The sequence below is a fragment of the Crinia signifera genome, chromosome 8 (assembly GCF_055691185.1).
Source record: "Crinia signifera chromosome 8, ASM5569118v1, whole genome shotgun sequence".
NCBI classification, from domain to species: domain Eukaryota; kingdom Metazoa; phylum Chordata; class Amphibia; order Anura; family Myobatrachidae; genus Crinia; species Crinia signifera.
In genome coordinates this window covers 108,867,154-108,883,954 of record NC_139224.1, presented here as the reverse complement: position 1 = coordinate 108,883,954, position 16,801 = coordinate 108,867,154, and the positions used below count along the sequence as shown (strand labels likewise).

The window sequence follows — 16,801 nt, the reverse complement described above, 5'->3', positions numbered from 1 at the left end:
GCGGTAAAGTACGCGTCAATCAGAATAAGGGCCAAAATGAGGAACTATACAGGCTGTGTTATAAATATAGGACAAGTAGCAGCCCCTGTTCCTAGTACTTTCTGCAGGCTTATGTTCTATATGTGGAGCTGGTTTTATTCTATCCTAAGCCAATGATCTTAGTTAAAATGAAAGCAGTGGCACTGTGAGCTGAAGGATTAATCGCTGTTATTGGTTGTACTGCAAACCCCCATTCTCCCTGATTTTCCACAAGGGTTGTAAGAGGAATGAAGGGTGACTGCATGTACGAACACCATTTTTTTGTGTCAGTTCCATCTAATACTTTAATGTAACCAACTCTCTTTCCTTACTGCATGTTATTGCTATAAATGGCTCCTCCTGCCCACTGTACCCTATACAGTGTACCCTAGCTTGCTTCATTTCCATGTATTGGTTATTTGCACATTGTCAATGTAGTGCTTCCAACATGGCTGCCTTGCATGGTTCTCTGTGTGGAATGAAGAAAGCATGGCTCTCACCTAGGGTGGGATGTACTAAGCATCACATTTGCAATTTGGTACATCCCGACAATTACGGTAGATATACTAATCTCATATGCACTCATTGGATCCAATTGGATCCCTCTCAAAAGAAATCTGGAAAGAGGCCCAAAAGCTGTTGTAACCCTCCACATTCAAGCTTTAGAAGACAGCAAATTCTGGAGCATTTGGATGCATTTTTTCATTTAATACATCCCACTCTTAGTATCTCTCTCATTATTTGTCATCCGTTCCAAGCAATGCCTATCCAGCCTACGTAATCCTATGTAGTGCGGTTATAATGGCTGCCTCACCTGGATCCTTCATGGGTAGCATGGATAATCTTTGCCCCTGATAACCCAAATGGGGTGTACACACGGTTCGATCCCGGGGGCCGTCGATACAGATTCGATATCGACAGCCGGCAGTTTGCCGGAATCAAACGGGAGGAAGGGTGGCACGTGGGGGGAGGGGGGATGTTGCATAGAGCAGCATGTAACTGCATTTGATCTTCCAGATTGAAGCAGAAATAGACTTACCAGACAAGTCTATTTCTGCTTTTGATCCCGTTGCCGCACATCTGGATCGATTCTAGAAGCAAAATCAAATGTGTCCAAATCGAACCGTGTGTATGCCCCAAAAGTATAATCTCTATAGTCTCTATTTCATACCTCCCAACTGTCACGATTTTAGAGGGACAGTCCCGATTTTCGGGTCCTGTCCCGCTGTCCCACCCGCGGCAGGCATTGTCCCGCTGCGGGGGGGTGACAGTTGGGAGACCCCCAATCTAGTAGAATAGACGCTGTGCGCATGCGCACAGCGTCTATTCTCGTATGAAAATGAGGTCACGGCTAATTAGCATAAGCCGCGCCCTAATTTGCATACGCCCGCCCCCTTTTCGGACGCTCGCGCGGCTTAGCCGCGCGAGTGTCCCTATTTCATACGGACAGAAGTTGGGAGGTATGCTATTTCATGCTAGACTAATCCTTTTTATGTCTATACTGTAGTTTGTGTATTGTATTGTGTTTATACTATTTCAGCGCATTGAGTCCTTTTGGAGAAAGAGCGATATATAAATCAAATTATTATTATTATTTATAATTATGATGCATGGATCTTCAGTGTCAGCTTAGTCACCACTTGTGCAGTAATAAATGCAATTATTTTTAGGCCCCAGAGCTCTTCACTCCTCTTAAAGCCTGGAAAGCTCTTGATGTTGCAGAAAAGAAGCTGCTGGGACCTCTAGGAATGAAAACATTAGATCCAGAGTAAGTGGATTTCTGGTCTTGCCATTACTACGTTTGCAAACTGTTGTACCTTGATCCTCGTGTATTGTGCAACTTTCAGTTTCAGCAAAACCATAATTTTTTCACCTCATGCAACTTTATCGACAATGTATTTTTCATAAAGCATCCTCCCCCTTCAAGTAAGTTCATTGGCTTGTGCACGCTCTTCTGCAGACTTACACAATACATTTATTATACATTCCAGTTTCTACTGGTGCTTTTCATTGTTACAGTACATACAGTATAACTATACAGTATGAGGTGGAAATATTAAACTTGGCTGCTGTGCTTTCTGCATTAGAATGGTAGCAGGGGTTGTGGCATATGGCAAGGTAGCAAAGTGATATGATTCTTCCAATCATACATGGCAGAAAAGTATAGAAGGAAGCTAAGAAGAGCAATCAGTGTTTTTAATAAGAATTACAGAAGTGCAATTTCTGCTTTTAGCAATAAACACAAAACTTGTGTAATCTGGTTTCCGGATAAATCTTATTTTTTTTTATTTTTTTTGGCACAATGAAAAATACTGTGTATGAAAATATGTCAGCCATAATAATATGTCAGCGAATTTGTTCTAGATAAAGGAAATACAATTTGGGAACAGAGGGACATCTGATTGTGATACAATTTCTATAAGAACTGTTATGTCTTGCTGGAAGGCAGACCGCCAGCAGGGACCCTGAGTAAGCAAGTACTGTATTCATTCAAACAGCATTGATTTATCCTATACAATAAATAGAATTTAGTGGCCACAAGTGTCAAATCATCATTGAGAGTATAATCATAGAGAGTATTTAAGGAATATTTGGCTAAGGGCTATACGATTTGGGCAATATTCAAGTTAAGAGGAAGCAGCACAGTATTGCAATATTCATGGTTCCAAAGGAGGAAGAGGTCATTGCCAAAACAATAGGTTGGGGAAGTGATATAATGTAGTGGTTCCATGAAGAAATTTTCGAGAGAGGATCCATGACTTGAGTACTAATATGCGGTCAGGAGCATTTCTGCTTCAATAGTTAGCGTGAGTGGCATTTGTGTTTATGAATAGCATTGATCAAGTTAGTGGTTCGCCTGCTATTATCTGGACGTGTTGGCACAGGATGAAGCTTACAGATGTGTCCTCATACATTTTGCTTCAATACGCCATACTGTGTGAGTTGCCTAGCACGAGTGTGTCCTGTGCAACTCCATTAGAGTCAGGTGCATTTTTTTGTTGGAAATGCAGTTTATTTGCATGACTGTGCAAATAAGACACACAAGCAGCTTTAGCTGATTAAAATGACTAGCAACGTGCATCTGCATAAGAAGTTATACATTTCATCTGCAGATACAGCTGTGGTCGCACACAATATAAGCATGTCCATTATCATTTTAATCAGTTAAAACTGTGTGTGCTTCCTATTCCGTCGTTTTACAACTAAGATGCATTTTAATGGAAAGTTGCACAAAAAGATGATCACTTCTACCAAGTCATGCCTTGGTAAAAGGGCTGTTTAATAAACCAGGAGGCTACATGTAAGTGAACACATCTGTACTTGGTCCATATGAACCTAGATAGGGAAATATAGAGTTAATTTTATTTGCTAATAGTTTAACATAAATGTTAACATAATTTGCACAAAGTTGTTTACTCTTCCCATATTTTGAACCACAAGTGTTGAGTTTTGATGCTCCAAATATTGTAACTTAGATGATGATGCTATATTTCTGCCAGAAATGGAGCAAGCAAAGAACTAAATTTCTTAGAATTTTTGGGTGTCATTACCTCAGAGCCAAGGCAAGGGGTAGTTTTAAATCTTTAATGGCTTCCAATATCAACAATTCAAAGCTGGGTACACACCTAAAGATTTATCGTTACTTGTTTCCTAGCACGGCGCCACCGATTTATATTGTATGTTATCGGGTCGGAAAAATCGGTCGCATCGCATGCGACCAAATCGCATGAGATGCGATGTGACCGATTCAACACGATTTTTAATTGTACAGCCACCCTGATGGCTGATTACAATGTAAAATCGCATCCCCCCCCCAGACCCGATATTTAATTGTATACCAACCCTGGTAATTCCTATGTCAAATGCCCCCCCCCCATTGTTAACGCCACGAACAACGCCAACCCGAAGCGTGGCGAGCGCAGCGAACCCGCAAGGGGAGGCGGTACGCGTCCTCCGACATTTTCATACCCCCACTATCCACGTCGGCGTGGAGTTGATTTTATATAGTGTGACGAGCACAGCGAGCCACCAAGCCCGAAGCGAGCCACCAAGCTCGAAGAGCAGCGAGCCCCGTGAGGGGACGCGCATTACTTCACATGTAATTATTTGACATAATAATTAACCATCATGGTGGGTATACAATTTAAAAATCTGGTCTGGGGGGGGCATTTAACATTGGGTACAATGTAAAATCGGGTCGATGCGACCGATTTTAAAATTGTATGGGAAGGTCTTTAAAACCAGAAAATCGGGTCGGTCGGGTCTGATCGGGTCCCATCGCATACTGTACCTTAAGTTAAGGTATGCGATGGGACCCAACGGGAGCCGTGCTAGGAAACAAGTACCAATTTATCTAAGGAAAATAAATGGCACAGATCTGAACAAGTCTGAACTAAAAAGACATTATGAAACTGTAATTACTATTTATTAAAAAATAAATTTTCAACGTAATGACACGTGGCCACCTGTACGTATACATATAAAATACAGTGTAATCCGGCACTCCATAGTATAAATATTGCAACATGCCCTGGTACCTTTCTGGGACTAGTCCAGTCCAAAACATACAAACAGGTGAAGAAGGCGGCACTCACAGAACTTCTTAGCAGAAGAATGCTTTAGTGCATATAGGTCAACACCGACGTGAGACCGTGCTTCTGGGAAATATGTTGTAAACAGTGTAAAAGAGTTTGAGGAAATTCTAAATACCGGGTCCTTTTTATATGATGCTGCACCATCACGCCATCTTGGGGCTGTGACTCTTTTTCCTTGGCATCTGCCTCTGAGAGGCGTGTGCCCAGGTACTTTTGGAGTTGCTAATTCAGAGGTTTTCACATTCAGCATGGAAATGCCTTTTTTTTTTTTGCATTATTATGTTCAAATCTGTCATTTTGGCTCTCAAGTTGATGTACTGCTTTGTTAAAGTTTGATGCAACCACAAAAATAAGTGACCCTTATTGCTTCATTGATTGGTGCTCCATGATAACAATTTCTATAAAACATTATTTGTGTGTATGAAAGTATTCTCAGTTACAGAACATACATGATGGAATAGGAGTACTTGGAATTATCACATACTACACTGCTCCATGTGAAGACTAATTCCTTTCTCTTTTGTTCAGTGACATGGTATATTGTGGAATTTATGACAATGCTCTGGATAACGATAATTATAACCTCGCAAAGGGATTTAATTACCATCAAGGACCGGTAAGATTGCTTGTTCCTTTATTTTTTGTTAACTATGTCCCTGTCTGGCAGGATTTTTGGCAAAGTCTTTTCTTTTCCAGGAATGGCTCTGGCCCATTGGGTATTTCCTGCGTGCCAAGTTATACTTTGCAAAACTGATTGACCAGGATGCATACCAGAAAACAGTGGTGTTAGTGAAGAATGTATTGTCCCGTCACTACACACATCTGGAAAGGTGAGGAGAGGAACATCTAAATATTACATCTCCCAAATGTGTTTACTAATACAGGTACCTACAGAGAGTTTAAATGAACACTATATACCGGTAATTCCTTCATCAGCAAAAATGTTTTGTTTTTGGTTTCTGTACATCACTATTTACATTAAGGCAGACAAGTAACTACTTTAGGTTTTGTACAGAAGTGTGGAACATAAAAGTCATATTAGGACTTTGGATACCTTTTGTGTCCTCAATAGGAAATTCTCTTGTTTTGTGACCTACATGTCCACACCATACGTATGTAAGCAAGACAGTAAAAAAGAGTAAAAAAAAAACATCTTAGCTGTTGGTATTGTTCAGTTCTACACAGTACTAGGTTGGCATTGCTCCCAGTATTTGAGTACCGAAACTGTTTCTTCAAGTTTTTGCAAGAAGGCAAGAAAAAAAGACATAAACTTCCTTTTTCTGAGGCACGCTTTTATATTGAATTAAAAAACGTTTAATAAGTGATACTCTTAAAAAGGATTCTCAAGTTTGATGGTCAAATAAATACATTCAAGGTAATTAATAATATCACAATGAGGTGACAAATAGAATCATAATAAATCGGAATATGTGGTGAAGTAGGATTAATATATGAATGAGAATATTTTTTCTTCCCCAACACTACCATGTGATTAGTGGAAATATAAATAAACTATCTAATAGAATTCAGTCTCAGTGTAGGACAGTATGATGAGGGAATAAAAAGCTAATCTTTTTCTAGGCGATGCCATGTACAATATTCTAATCTATCAATCTTGCTATAATAATAATAATAATAATAATAATAATTATTTAAACACATCAAGGTTTATCCAAATCTCATTCTCTCAGCTGGAGTAATGTCTGTTAAGTGTTAAAGATTGTCATGGCATTTTGGCTTTAAATCAGACACATTTATACAGGATATCACCCATATAGTTTCTTAGTATATACTGTTTAGCAATATTTTATAACAACTCAAAATACATCTGCTGACTATTAAATGTCATGCATTTGGTTCAGTTAGAAACAGTATGAATCAGTAGTATTTTAGGGTGCCAGAAAACGGCCCCGAAAATCTGGTTCCCAACGGTCTTTATACCGACACTGGTATCCCGACTGTTCATGCAGTCGGGATGCCGACTGACAGGGGCTATTCTCCTTTGTGGTGGTCCATGACCCCCATAGAGGAAGAATACAACCTGTGGCAAGCGCATCAGCCCGCAGCGTAGAGAAGCAGCGAGCCCACAAGAGGCTTCTTTGCACTTGCCCCTCTGTCCGAGTACTGGCGGTCGGGAAAAATGACAGTTGGAGCTGATTGGTCGGTGATAAAGTACCAGCCACTTTATCGCTCTCAATGGTTTACTCATACTGTGGTTCAAGTAATCTAGATGTAACTTTATCAATCTACCAAAGCATCACCGGTATATTTAGTTTAATAATTGTGATTTTCCTGGTTACTTTAAGAACAGCTTAGTCACAGCTTCTTTTGATGATGATTTCTCTTCATCAGGTCTTCTTGGAAAGGTCTTCCTGAACTAACCAATGAGAATGGCCAATACTGTCCCTTCAGCTGTGAGACACAAGCCTGGTCTCTCTCTGTAGTGCTGGAGGTTCTACACGATCTGTAGATCACAATCATCAGGAAACCATTGCATTTGTGATTCTACTGAACAATTTCTCCTTCTAGAAGAAGCAGATGGTTGGATAGGGTAATAATACACCTTGTTGAAGAAACTGCGATGACTGCATTGTAATGTGATAAACCTTGTCACAACAATGTTAAATGTTAATACTTAATCACTGAAACCAATACCTTCCTTTTGAAATGCTTTGTTTACTTTGCACGTAACACAACAAAGTCATAAATAATTATGTTTGTACCATTTTACATGTTTTTCTTTTCTTAAAAATGTAAATAGATTCACTTAACCCTGTTAATTAAATTAAGTTGTTGCTGACACTCAAGTTATCAAGAGTAAATGGACAGTAATTGCTGGGAATAGCTGCAGTAAGACAGGGATCACATGTTCTTAGAATGTTCTATTTTAATGTAGATGGAGAGATACACAGGTACCTGTAGTTATGCAGCTGCAGTGGGGTTATGTCTGTTATTAATTAAGCAAACTGCAAAAGTTTGGAATCACAAATTATATTTAATTAAGTCTGTTACAAAGAGAACCATTATATATCAATGTCTTCATGAGTGGGTCATCATAGCAAATACATTTGGTCAGAGTATATAAACCCTTGTAAACTCATTTAGATGAGCTTGTTTGGATGATGTTTGTCTACCGTACATCTGTGCAATAAAGCATAAGATATCGCTATTGTGTTTTCCTTTGTTCAGTATCCATTATTTGTTTTCGTTAAGTTATTTTGTTATCATCCAACTGCGCTTTGTCTGCTATGCCTGCCTCCTTCCTCAGTCTGCTCTGAGATCGTCTGGAGTGCCTTGTGGGGAACTATTTGCAGCCCCATCTCATTGTGCTTGTGATGGAGCTTGCAGCCATCGCTCTACCACAGGCTTGTCCAACCTGCGGCCCTCCAGATGTGCTAAAACTACACATCCCAGCATGCCTTGCCACAATTTGGCTATTAGGGAATGCTAGAATGATGGCAATGCATGCTGGGATGTGTAGTTTTAGCACATCTGGAGGGCCGCAGGTTGGACAAGCCTGCTCTACCAGCTGCTCACTTCTGTCGGCTGAGGGTGTACTCCTCACTGGACACATTTGTAATGTTATCCTGTGGCAATAATTGCTGTGCTAGAATGTGTGCTAGGAGCTGCCTCTGTCCCCACACACAGCTCCTGTCTGCCTATCTTGCGTGTCGCATACACCATGTCCACCATGTTAAGGCCCCCATACATTATGCAATTCACCAGCCATTTGGGCTCTTTTCCTGCAATTGCAGTGATCAATCGCAGGAAAGAGTGCAAATTGCGTGTGAATGACAGGAGGACCGATTCAATGCACAGTCCTGTGCACAGCATTATTGCTTCAGAGCAGGCTTGGCTGGGGTCACATGCAATATAGTGCATGCAAAAGGATCGCATGTGATATATCACGCCGGACTGGACATCAAGCTCTGCTTTTCAGAGCTTGTAGTGTCTGGTCCGGCATTCCGGGGTCTTGTCCGGGTCTAGTTTTTACTTAGTCCCTGTTCACTGTTGTTGATCCCAGCTGACTGTGGGTAGTGATACTGTTGCTATTGCTGATATTTGAAGAGGGCGGCTCAGCAAGATGAAAAGCAGACGCCCACTCACTGTTCTTAAACCGAGCTGATTGCGGGCAGCGAGCCGGCTGCGAGAATTCTCCGGTGTTCAAACCTCGTTCTGTTTGCTGTTAGTCCCAGCTGGCAGAGGCTGATCCTCGGTGGGGGAATAGAGATGCTCCGGACTTCTTGTTACTTGATCAACCAGTTTCATGCGTGTCTGCACTTTTTGAAGTTAAAAACTTTTTTCTTTGGTTTAGCTTTATTTATTAAAAATGTAAGTTGCTCCTTTGGAAAACAGACATAGTCACTTAAAATGAGTGGGAACCATATGGTCTGGGGCTGGAATAATATTTATTCTAATGCCAATGAAAATAAAGTGAAAAACATTGTGCTGACAATATTTAAAATGAGTGTGTATGCTAAATTTCATTAACGATGCATGCTCCCACACATAGTTAATGACATACTTCCCCCCTTCTCCGTCGTCTGTGCATGCAGCTTAATCTGACTATATTGTTATCCTTAGAGGGGGTATCAGTGACATCAGTGCATTATATAGTTATCCAATATCAACCAGTGTGTATGCATTATATTGTTTGCCCAGTGGCACCGCTGATATAGTTACCTATATCAGCGGTGCCGCTAAGCGGCTAGTGTGTACGTGGGTTAACTAATATCCATGCTTGTGCACAGATCGTTAAATCAAAATAACTGAGGTACTAATTTAGTAGCCTGTGTTCATGTATGGTTATCTTAAAACCTGGACTTATAGTGTACTTTGAGGACTGTGGTTAGGAAGCCCTGATTTACACAGTTCTTTGTGATTCAAAACAGCTGTAAATATCAGGAATAGCATGAAGATGTATATAATGACCAAATAATTTATTCCACCTGCAAAATCACAAATGCATAACAAAAAACATTATATATATATATATATATATATATATATATATATATATATATATATATATATATATATATATATATATATGTATGTCCCTTTGGAGTAGCACTTCCTTAGCTTGAGATAACTGTTAAAGGGTGCCCACCGGATCCCTTGCTCGGTCTCACAATAACAATTCCACGTGGTGGCACTCCAGATAAAAAACGTCTTACACCGCAGGGTTACAACAACGTTTCGAGGTCTTTAATATTCACCTCTTCATCAGGTCACAGCGGGGGGGATGCGGTGCTATAGTAATCCCCCCGCCCCCCATCCCCCGCATGCTTACCTGTCCGCGCGTCCCGGCTCCCCTCCTGGCTTCAATCAATGCTATGGAGACGGACCACGATAAAATGGACGCCCCATAAAGCAGACTGTTCTCTGAAACTGTCTGCGGTATGGGGGCGGCCATTTTATCGTGGTCCGTCTGCATAGAATTTATCGAAGCCAGGAGGGGAGCCAGGACTCGCGGACAGGTAAGCATGCGGCAATGGGGGGGGGCACGTGAGGGGGGGCGCCCCCTATTAACGGCGGGGGGGCACCCCAATCAAAGCTACGCCGCTGGTCTTCAGGAGGAGGGTCACAAAAATCCTTTGTGTTGGTTATGCTGTGGGTGTGAGCTATGAAGCCAGAGTATACAGATGCATTGTTAAGGTATTAACTTCAGTATCTGAAGGAGTAGGTTGTATGAAGCTCAATAACAATAAATTCGACCTGAGAGCTTGGTATGCTTTAAAAACAACATTATGATCTAAAAATATTGAATAGCCATTCATCCACTTTTCTTCTGTCTAATCTTAAACATAATAGACCTACTGAACGTATATAAGTGGACCATTAAGATTCACAACATGGAAATAATTGAACCTTTCATGTTTAGCTCTAGATAGACGTAAAGTGTACAATATTCAGACTCTGAGGCATATTTATAAAGGAGTTTAAGCTAATTTTAGCTTTGATATTGCTACTGTCATATGTATGAAAAATTACAGATTGCCTGGAGCACCACTTTATCATACACACCAAGTTCTTAAAATAACATCTTGATTAATGGGTTCATTAATATATTATTATTATTATTATTATTATTATTATTATTATTTTATTAACTCATATATCTCCTCTTACAAATGAATACCAACAGATGCCCTCATTCACTGATGAACTGCAATGTTTTGCTCATATTCACTTAAACACCCTTGACATGTATTACTGGAAAGATCCTTAAGAATGCATTGTTTTAACAGATGTAGTCAAGCTCACAAAGTATTAACCAATCAGCTCATAACTGTCATTTCTCAAACATAGCGATAGATTCAATTTCAGTAGGAATTGCCATCTTGTCAAAAAGAAGTCAGTTTCTGACTAGAATTTTGTCGGAAGGGGTTCTGACCTATTCAGTTGCAGGTGTATTGGCAGAATAGCTGCCAATCCACCTGCTTTTGTCAGAAACAGGTCCAAGTTCAACAGATTTTGGCCCAGTTTCTGGCAATCTCACTCCAACTTGAAAAGATGTTGGAAACAGGGAGGACGATGCTGGGTGAACAGCAGCAGCTCTCTGGGTGCCATCCTCCTGTCCGCTGGCCTCCAACACCCTTCCACAGCCTCCTGCATCGTTCACACGTCCTGCTGCTGCGCCAGGTGAGAGCAGGTCACCCAGCGCTGTACTCACTCCCGCCGCCTCCTAGCCACATACTGCCGCCTCCAAGCTGCATCCCCCGCCGACACGCTCACCCAGTCCCAGTGTCGGTCAGGTGAGCATCAATCAATGGCCAAATCTGACATTCGTATTTGGCCGATACATTGAATAGTTAGTGTTGGATCCATTCCGACAAAAGATTGTCAGAATGGATCCAACACTATTTGAATATGCCCCATAGTCTGTAACATTACAGTTAGCTGATTGGCTGCTGCATTATATCTATTTATCACTCTATACTTAATCACTGTTTAGGGTGTAATACAGTTGGCACAATATTTAGTATATGACTGGACAACAAAGTGTTTGCACATTTCTGTTTAATTTAACATAACTGTTCTTATGTCCCCAGGCCCATCTCATCGCATGGCATCGCACCTCCCTCAAAATCACATGCAATCACATGCGATTTTATGGGGTGCCATGCCATGCCAGACACTTGTATGGCATGCAATTAGGTTTGAATGACCCCCCCACTATCCACGCCACCCCGAAGCGTGGCGAGCAGCGGTGGAACGTGTCCGCCTGAACTTTTCATTCTGCCACTATCCACGTCGGCGTAGAGTTGATCTTATATAGTGTGGCATGGATAGTGGGGGGGTTATTCAAATGTAATTGCATGCCATACAAGTGTCTGGCATGGCATGGCACCCCATAAAATCGCATGCGATTTTGCGGGAGGTGCGATGCCATGCGATGAGATGGGCCTGGGGACATAAGAACAGTTATGCTAAATTAACTACAAAATTGCATCGCATCACATGCGATCACATGTGATTTTTCGGTAGGTGCGATGCCATGCGATGAGATGGCCTGGGGACATGAGCAGTGAATAAATTAACTATAGTGGCCCATGCGATGCGATTTTTTAATGCAGAATAGCCCCCTACGCATTATGCGTAGTGGGCGCCGTGATAATACACAAGTACCTGGTAAAGTTTGAAAGTGGTATTAATTACTTGCAATATAATACATGCCATTTATTTGCTCTACTGCTTGTCTCCAGACAACTGTTACATGTATGTCTTCAACTTTAGGGGGAAAATCCCACTGTAGCTGTATTATTGTGGTTTCTTATTGTTACTCTAAAGCTTTTATTTGGAATTATTGCATGCAAAACTTTGGTTTAGCTTATATCCATTACTAAAAATCCATTATTAAAAATTGACTGTGTAACTATGCATGAGAACAATTAACTGATTATTGTTGATGCCTTGTACAGTACACACTGTATACACTTTTATTTTAGATTAAGACACACGAAGCAAGCTGGTAAAATATTCATGGAAACAATTGATTCAATTACCTACAATTAGGTATGATAATTAATAATATATGCAGGAATCACATGCAGAAACCCAATCAGCAGTAACTAAATTAAAAAAAAATCTGCCTATATTTGGAAATGGCAGGAATGTATATCAAATGATTTGTGCAAGATTTAGGCAACTGCTGTGCATTCTGTCTCTACACCTAAGAAGTACATGCGTACGGTTCAAATATGCACAAAGCTATCCTGCGATAACATCCTACTACTTTTATGATCGCCATCTGTGCGCAAGTTAATGGACAGGAAGCTGGCGTTTGGTGGTGGTAACCGTCCAGTAAATTTAGGGGAAGTCGTGTGACGTCAGCTCCGGCCCTGATTAGACTGACCTATCGCAGCCACCGAGTTAGTCCTAGGCTGAGCACAGACTGCACACACTGGGAAAAATCATTTGATGTTAAGCTGCTAGTGAACGGATTTGCAGCTAATCGCAGCCCTGCGATCATTTCGCAAGCATTGCTGAGCAGCTTGCAGGCTTACATAGAGCAGGATTTCACTCTGGCGGTGTGGCTTACTGTATACCTGATCGCAGTGATCCAAATTAACAGCCATGCGATCAGGTCTGAATTATGCCCAATATATTTAAGATATTTCAATAGCAATCCAGGGGCCTGATTCAGGTGTGGATGGAGGTGCTATAATATCGTAATGCAACAGGAGTCACATGGTTTACACACCCTCTCTGGGACCAGGCTGCAGATCAGTTGCGATGGTAAGACTGTGTAAGGGTGGTAGTTGAGCATACCTCTTGCTGCAAGTGTGGCATTGTGATTATCCATTTGTGCACATTCAAGCTAACAGTAAGGACATCTGATCTGCATAGCTAGCGCTTTATTTCTTCAAAATGGCCGTCCCCATGAACACATTGGGCGTTCCCGTTGGAAGGCAAGTGGGCCGATGCCTCCTGTGTGGCATGACATCAACACCTGCCCTGTTTTCTACCATCTCTGGCTGTAATTAAAGTCAGTTTTCACTTTATTTTATAATTTCCGAAGGGGTAAAAATTATGCGATGGTCGACAACCATTGCATGAGTTCTGTCTCCTTCGCCGCATGTGCTGGAATGTTTTCTCAGACACCATATTAATTGAAAATAATATAATTTTAAATAATATATGGTACTTGTGAGTTATCTGGGCGTCCGATTTGGGTACTTACGATTTGCATGCGATTTGCATTCGATATCGCATACGATATCGCATGCGATATCGCATGCGATTTACGATTTGCATGCGATTTAGCATGCGATTTGCATAAGATTTGCTATTCATTTCATTACCCCACTATCCCCAAAGTGTGTCTATCAACGTGAACCCGAAGCGTGGCGAGCGCAGCGAGCCCGCGAGGGGCGGCGGTACGCGTCCTCCGACCTTTTCATGCCCTACTATCCACTAGGGCGTGGAGTGAGAATAGAATAGTGTGGCGAGCGCAGCGAGGCGAGCGCAGCGAGCCCCGCGAGGGGACGCGGACACCTGTGAAGCCCGCAAGGGCACGCGGATATCTGTGAAGGTGTCCGCGTCCCCTCGCGGGGCTCGCCACGCTTCGGGCTCGGTGGCTCGCTGCGCTCGCCACACTATTCTATTCTCACTCCACGCCCTAGTGGATAGTAGGGCATGAAAAGGTCGGAGGACGCGTACCGCCGCCCCTCGCGGGCTCGCTGCGCTCGCCACGCTTCGGGTTCACGTTGATAGACACACTTTGGGGATAGTGGGGTAATGAAATTAATAGCAAATCTTATGCAAATCGCATGCTAAATCGCATGCAAATCGCAAATCGCATGCGATATCGCATGCGATATCGTATGCGATCTAGTACCAAAATCGGACGCCCAGATAACTCACAAGTACCTAATATATCATTATTAGAGAGCACTGTTAGTAAATATAAAGGGTGTCTGGACCGTGACACTATCAGAGCACATAACTAGAGTACGGTGCAGCTCCCTCTGGAGCCCAAGGCTGAATTGCACCTAACACCACAAACGGAAAGTAGGCTTCTTGATACTGTATATACACACCCCAGAGGGAGGGCGCCTGGTGATGTCAAATAGCTGGCAGGTAGTAACGTGAGCAGGCCCCCAGAATGAGAGCATCTTAACGTATTTCTCCACTGTTCTCCGCTACCTGAGAACAGCAGAGAAATGCGTTTAATTGTAATTTGTATATCAGCATTACTTGACACCAAATGTTACAACGGCACTGTAGCTCGCTCACATCTCACCCCAAACTTGCGGTTTCTTGAGCACCGCCCTACAGTGTCAAGAATATCACTGTGTTTGGGGCTGCCATAAGTGCTGTATATATGGTCATTTACTCACAATGCATGCTTAATTGAATTGCATTAGTGAAGTAAGTGGTACATGAGGTGACACTTTGTCATATGTGGTGTGGTCTGCATTACATATGGGCAGTGGCCAGGTAAAATCCATCACTGTGTGAAGCCAGATGCAGTCTGTGAGACTGCACTGGCTTCACTGTGACTGGCAGTGACTTCCTATTGGAAGTCCGACCTGCAAGTCACTCAAGGAAGTCCCATTGGGAGGTGTTCCCTCCCTCCGGGATGCCTATCTATGCGGAGCTGCAGGGCAGCCCCTAAAATTGGGTTCTGCGCATGCACAGTACCATGGACCATACTGCTCGATACAATTCTACGGGTCTGCTCCCGAATCAGCCCCATAGAGGTTGGGGCCAGCGCATGTGCAGTACCAAAGAGACTACTGCACATGTGCCGTTCCCGTGATGGGGATCGGGACAGGAAGATGGAGGCGGCGGTGGCACCAGAGGGGAGGGGCCTGGCATCTTGGCAGCCCCTCTCCTCCGACGAGGTAAGAGCCACTTCTGCATATGGGTAGGCCTGTGCTGCATATTGTACAATTCTTTTAAATTAACTCCCACAGGAATAATATTACAAACTACTGTAGACTCCTGCAGCAATTCCCCCTTCCCCACTTCCCCGGCTTCACCTGCACTTACCCTCCTCTATCATCTCCATACTGGTACAGCAGGTGGTAGCAGGGTCCCAAGTCCTGTGTGTAAGGGGATACAGATGTCAGAGCCCCACATACAAAGCAGCCATTGGAGTCATGCATGCACTGCAGCTATAGGATGGGCAAGAGGGAGGGACAAGTTGCCCCATTAGCTGTGTAAGGGGGGGAGGGGGGATGAGGGTGCTGGGAGGGATCCAATAGGACTCCTCTCAGTGGGGACATGAAACTGAAGTCCATAGACCTCTAAAGATGGCATTGCCCACTGCATCCAAGCCCTGATTGCCGCTTGGTGCATATGCTGTAAGCGGCAATCCTCTGGAAGCATTTTTAACTTTGGTGTATCTCACCCATTATGTTTTCATGTTTGATGTTTATTTAAAAGGTTAAATATTAAGTTATCTTAAAATATTTTAAGAGACATGTATTATGATCAGATAAGAGTAGTTAAAGTATATTTTACAAAAAGTTACAGTTATTTCTCAATCTGTTTTGAAATCAAACTTGTGTTGTCCGTTGGCTGCTGAACAATGGAGGAACACTGACACAATGTTTTACATTTACAACATGAATATGGCATCACATTGTTCATATTACTAAATGTGAAAGTTCCCACAAACTCGGTGCAATAGTGTTTAGGTTACATGCAGGCAGAATAACAACTTGTAGATAGAGCAAACTTATTTATTGTACGTCAAATGTTAATATTTAACATACTGTAGTACATGATCATCTTAGTAGAGAAAACAGCAAAAGTTTATATAGGTAATCTGACAGAATAGCGTCTATTGGCGGCCGAAAATGGGGGCGCGGCCTAATTTACATAAGCTGTGCCCTCATTTACATACACCACGCCCACCGCGCAAAATTCTGTGCTGAAAATACTATGGTCGTAGTAGTTTGCAGACTATTTTCTGTGTTCAATTCAGTGTCACATGTGTAAATTAGGTCTGTGCAAATCATTTATTTATTTTTCTTAATTATTGTATATTATCTTCTCTTCCTGCCTGACTCTACTTGCATGTTTATATACATACATATTGCACATCTTTGCATTTTGTACATTATATGACTATAAGTGAGTCATCAGTCCATAATGTGCCTTAGAAAGCCTAGAGGTGGATTTAAAAAGTAATGTCCTTATAATTAACATTCATTTTTATGCTTTATTGTCTT

General features: G+C 42.1%; 1 protein-coding gene across 5 annotated transcripts in view; it reads left to right on the top strand.

Annotated features, from left to right (window-relative positions):
• Window positions 1–7,778, top strand: part of AGL (amylo-alpha-1,6-glucosidase and 4-alpha-glucanotransferase) — a 92,326-nt gene extending 84,548 nt beyond the window's left edge. For all 5 annotated transcript variants that reach the window (XM_083156957.1, XM_083156958.1, XM_083156959.1 and 2 more), the window contains 4 exons: window positions 1,689–1,786; window positions 5,142–5,229; window positions 5,310–5,443; window positions 6,966–7,778. In XM_083156957.1, coding sequence (XP_083013083.1) covers window positions 1,689–1,786; window positions 5,142–5,229; window positions 5,310–5,443; window positions 6,966–7,083 — 438 coding nt within the window. In that variant the 3' untranslated portion in view covers window positions 7,084–7,778. The remainder of the gene's footprint in view (window positions 1–1,688; window positions 1,787–5,141; window positions 5,230–5,309; window positions 5,444–6,965) is intronic.
• Window positions 7,779–16,801: the final 9,023 nt, after the last annotated feature.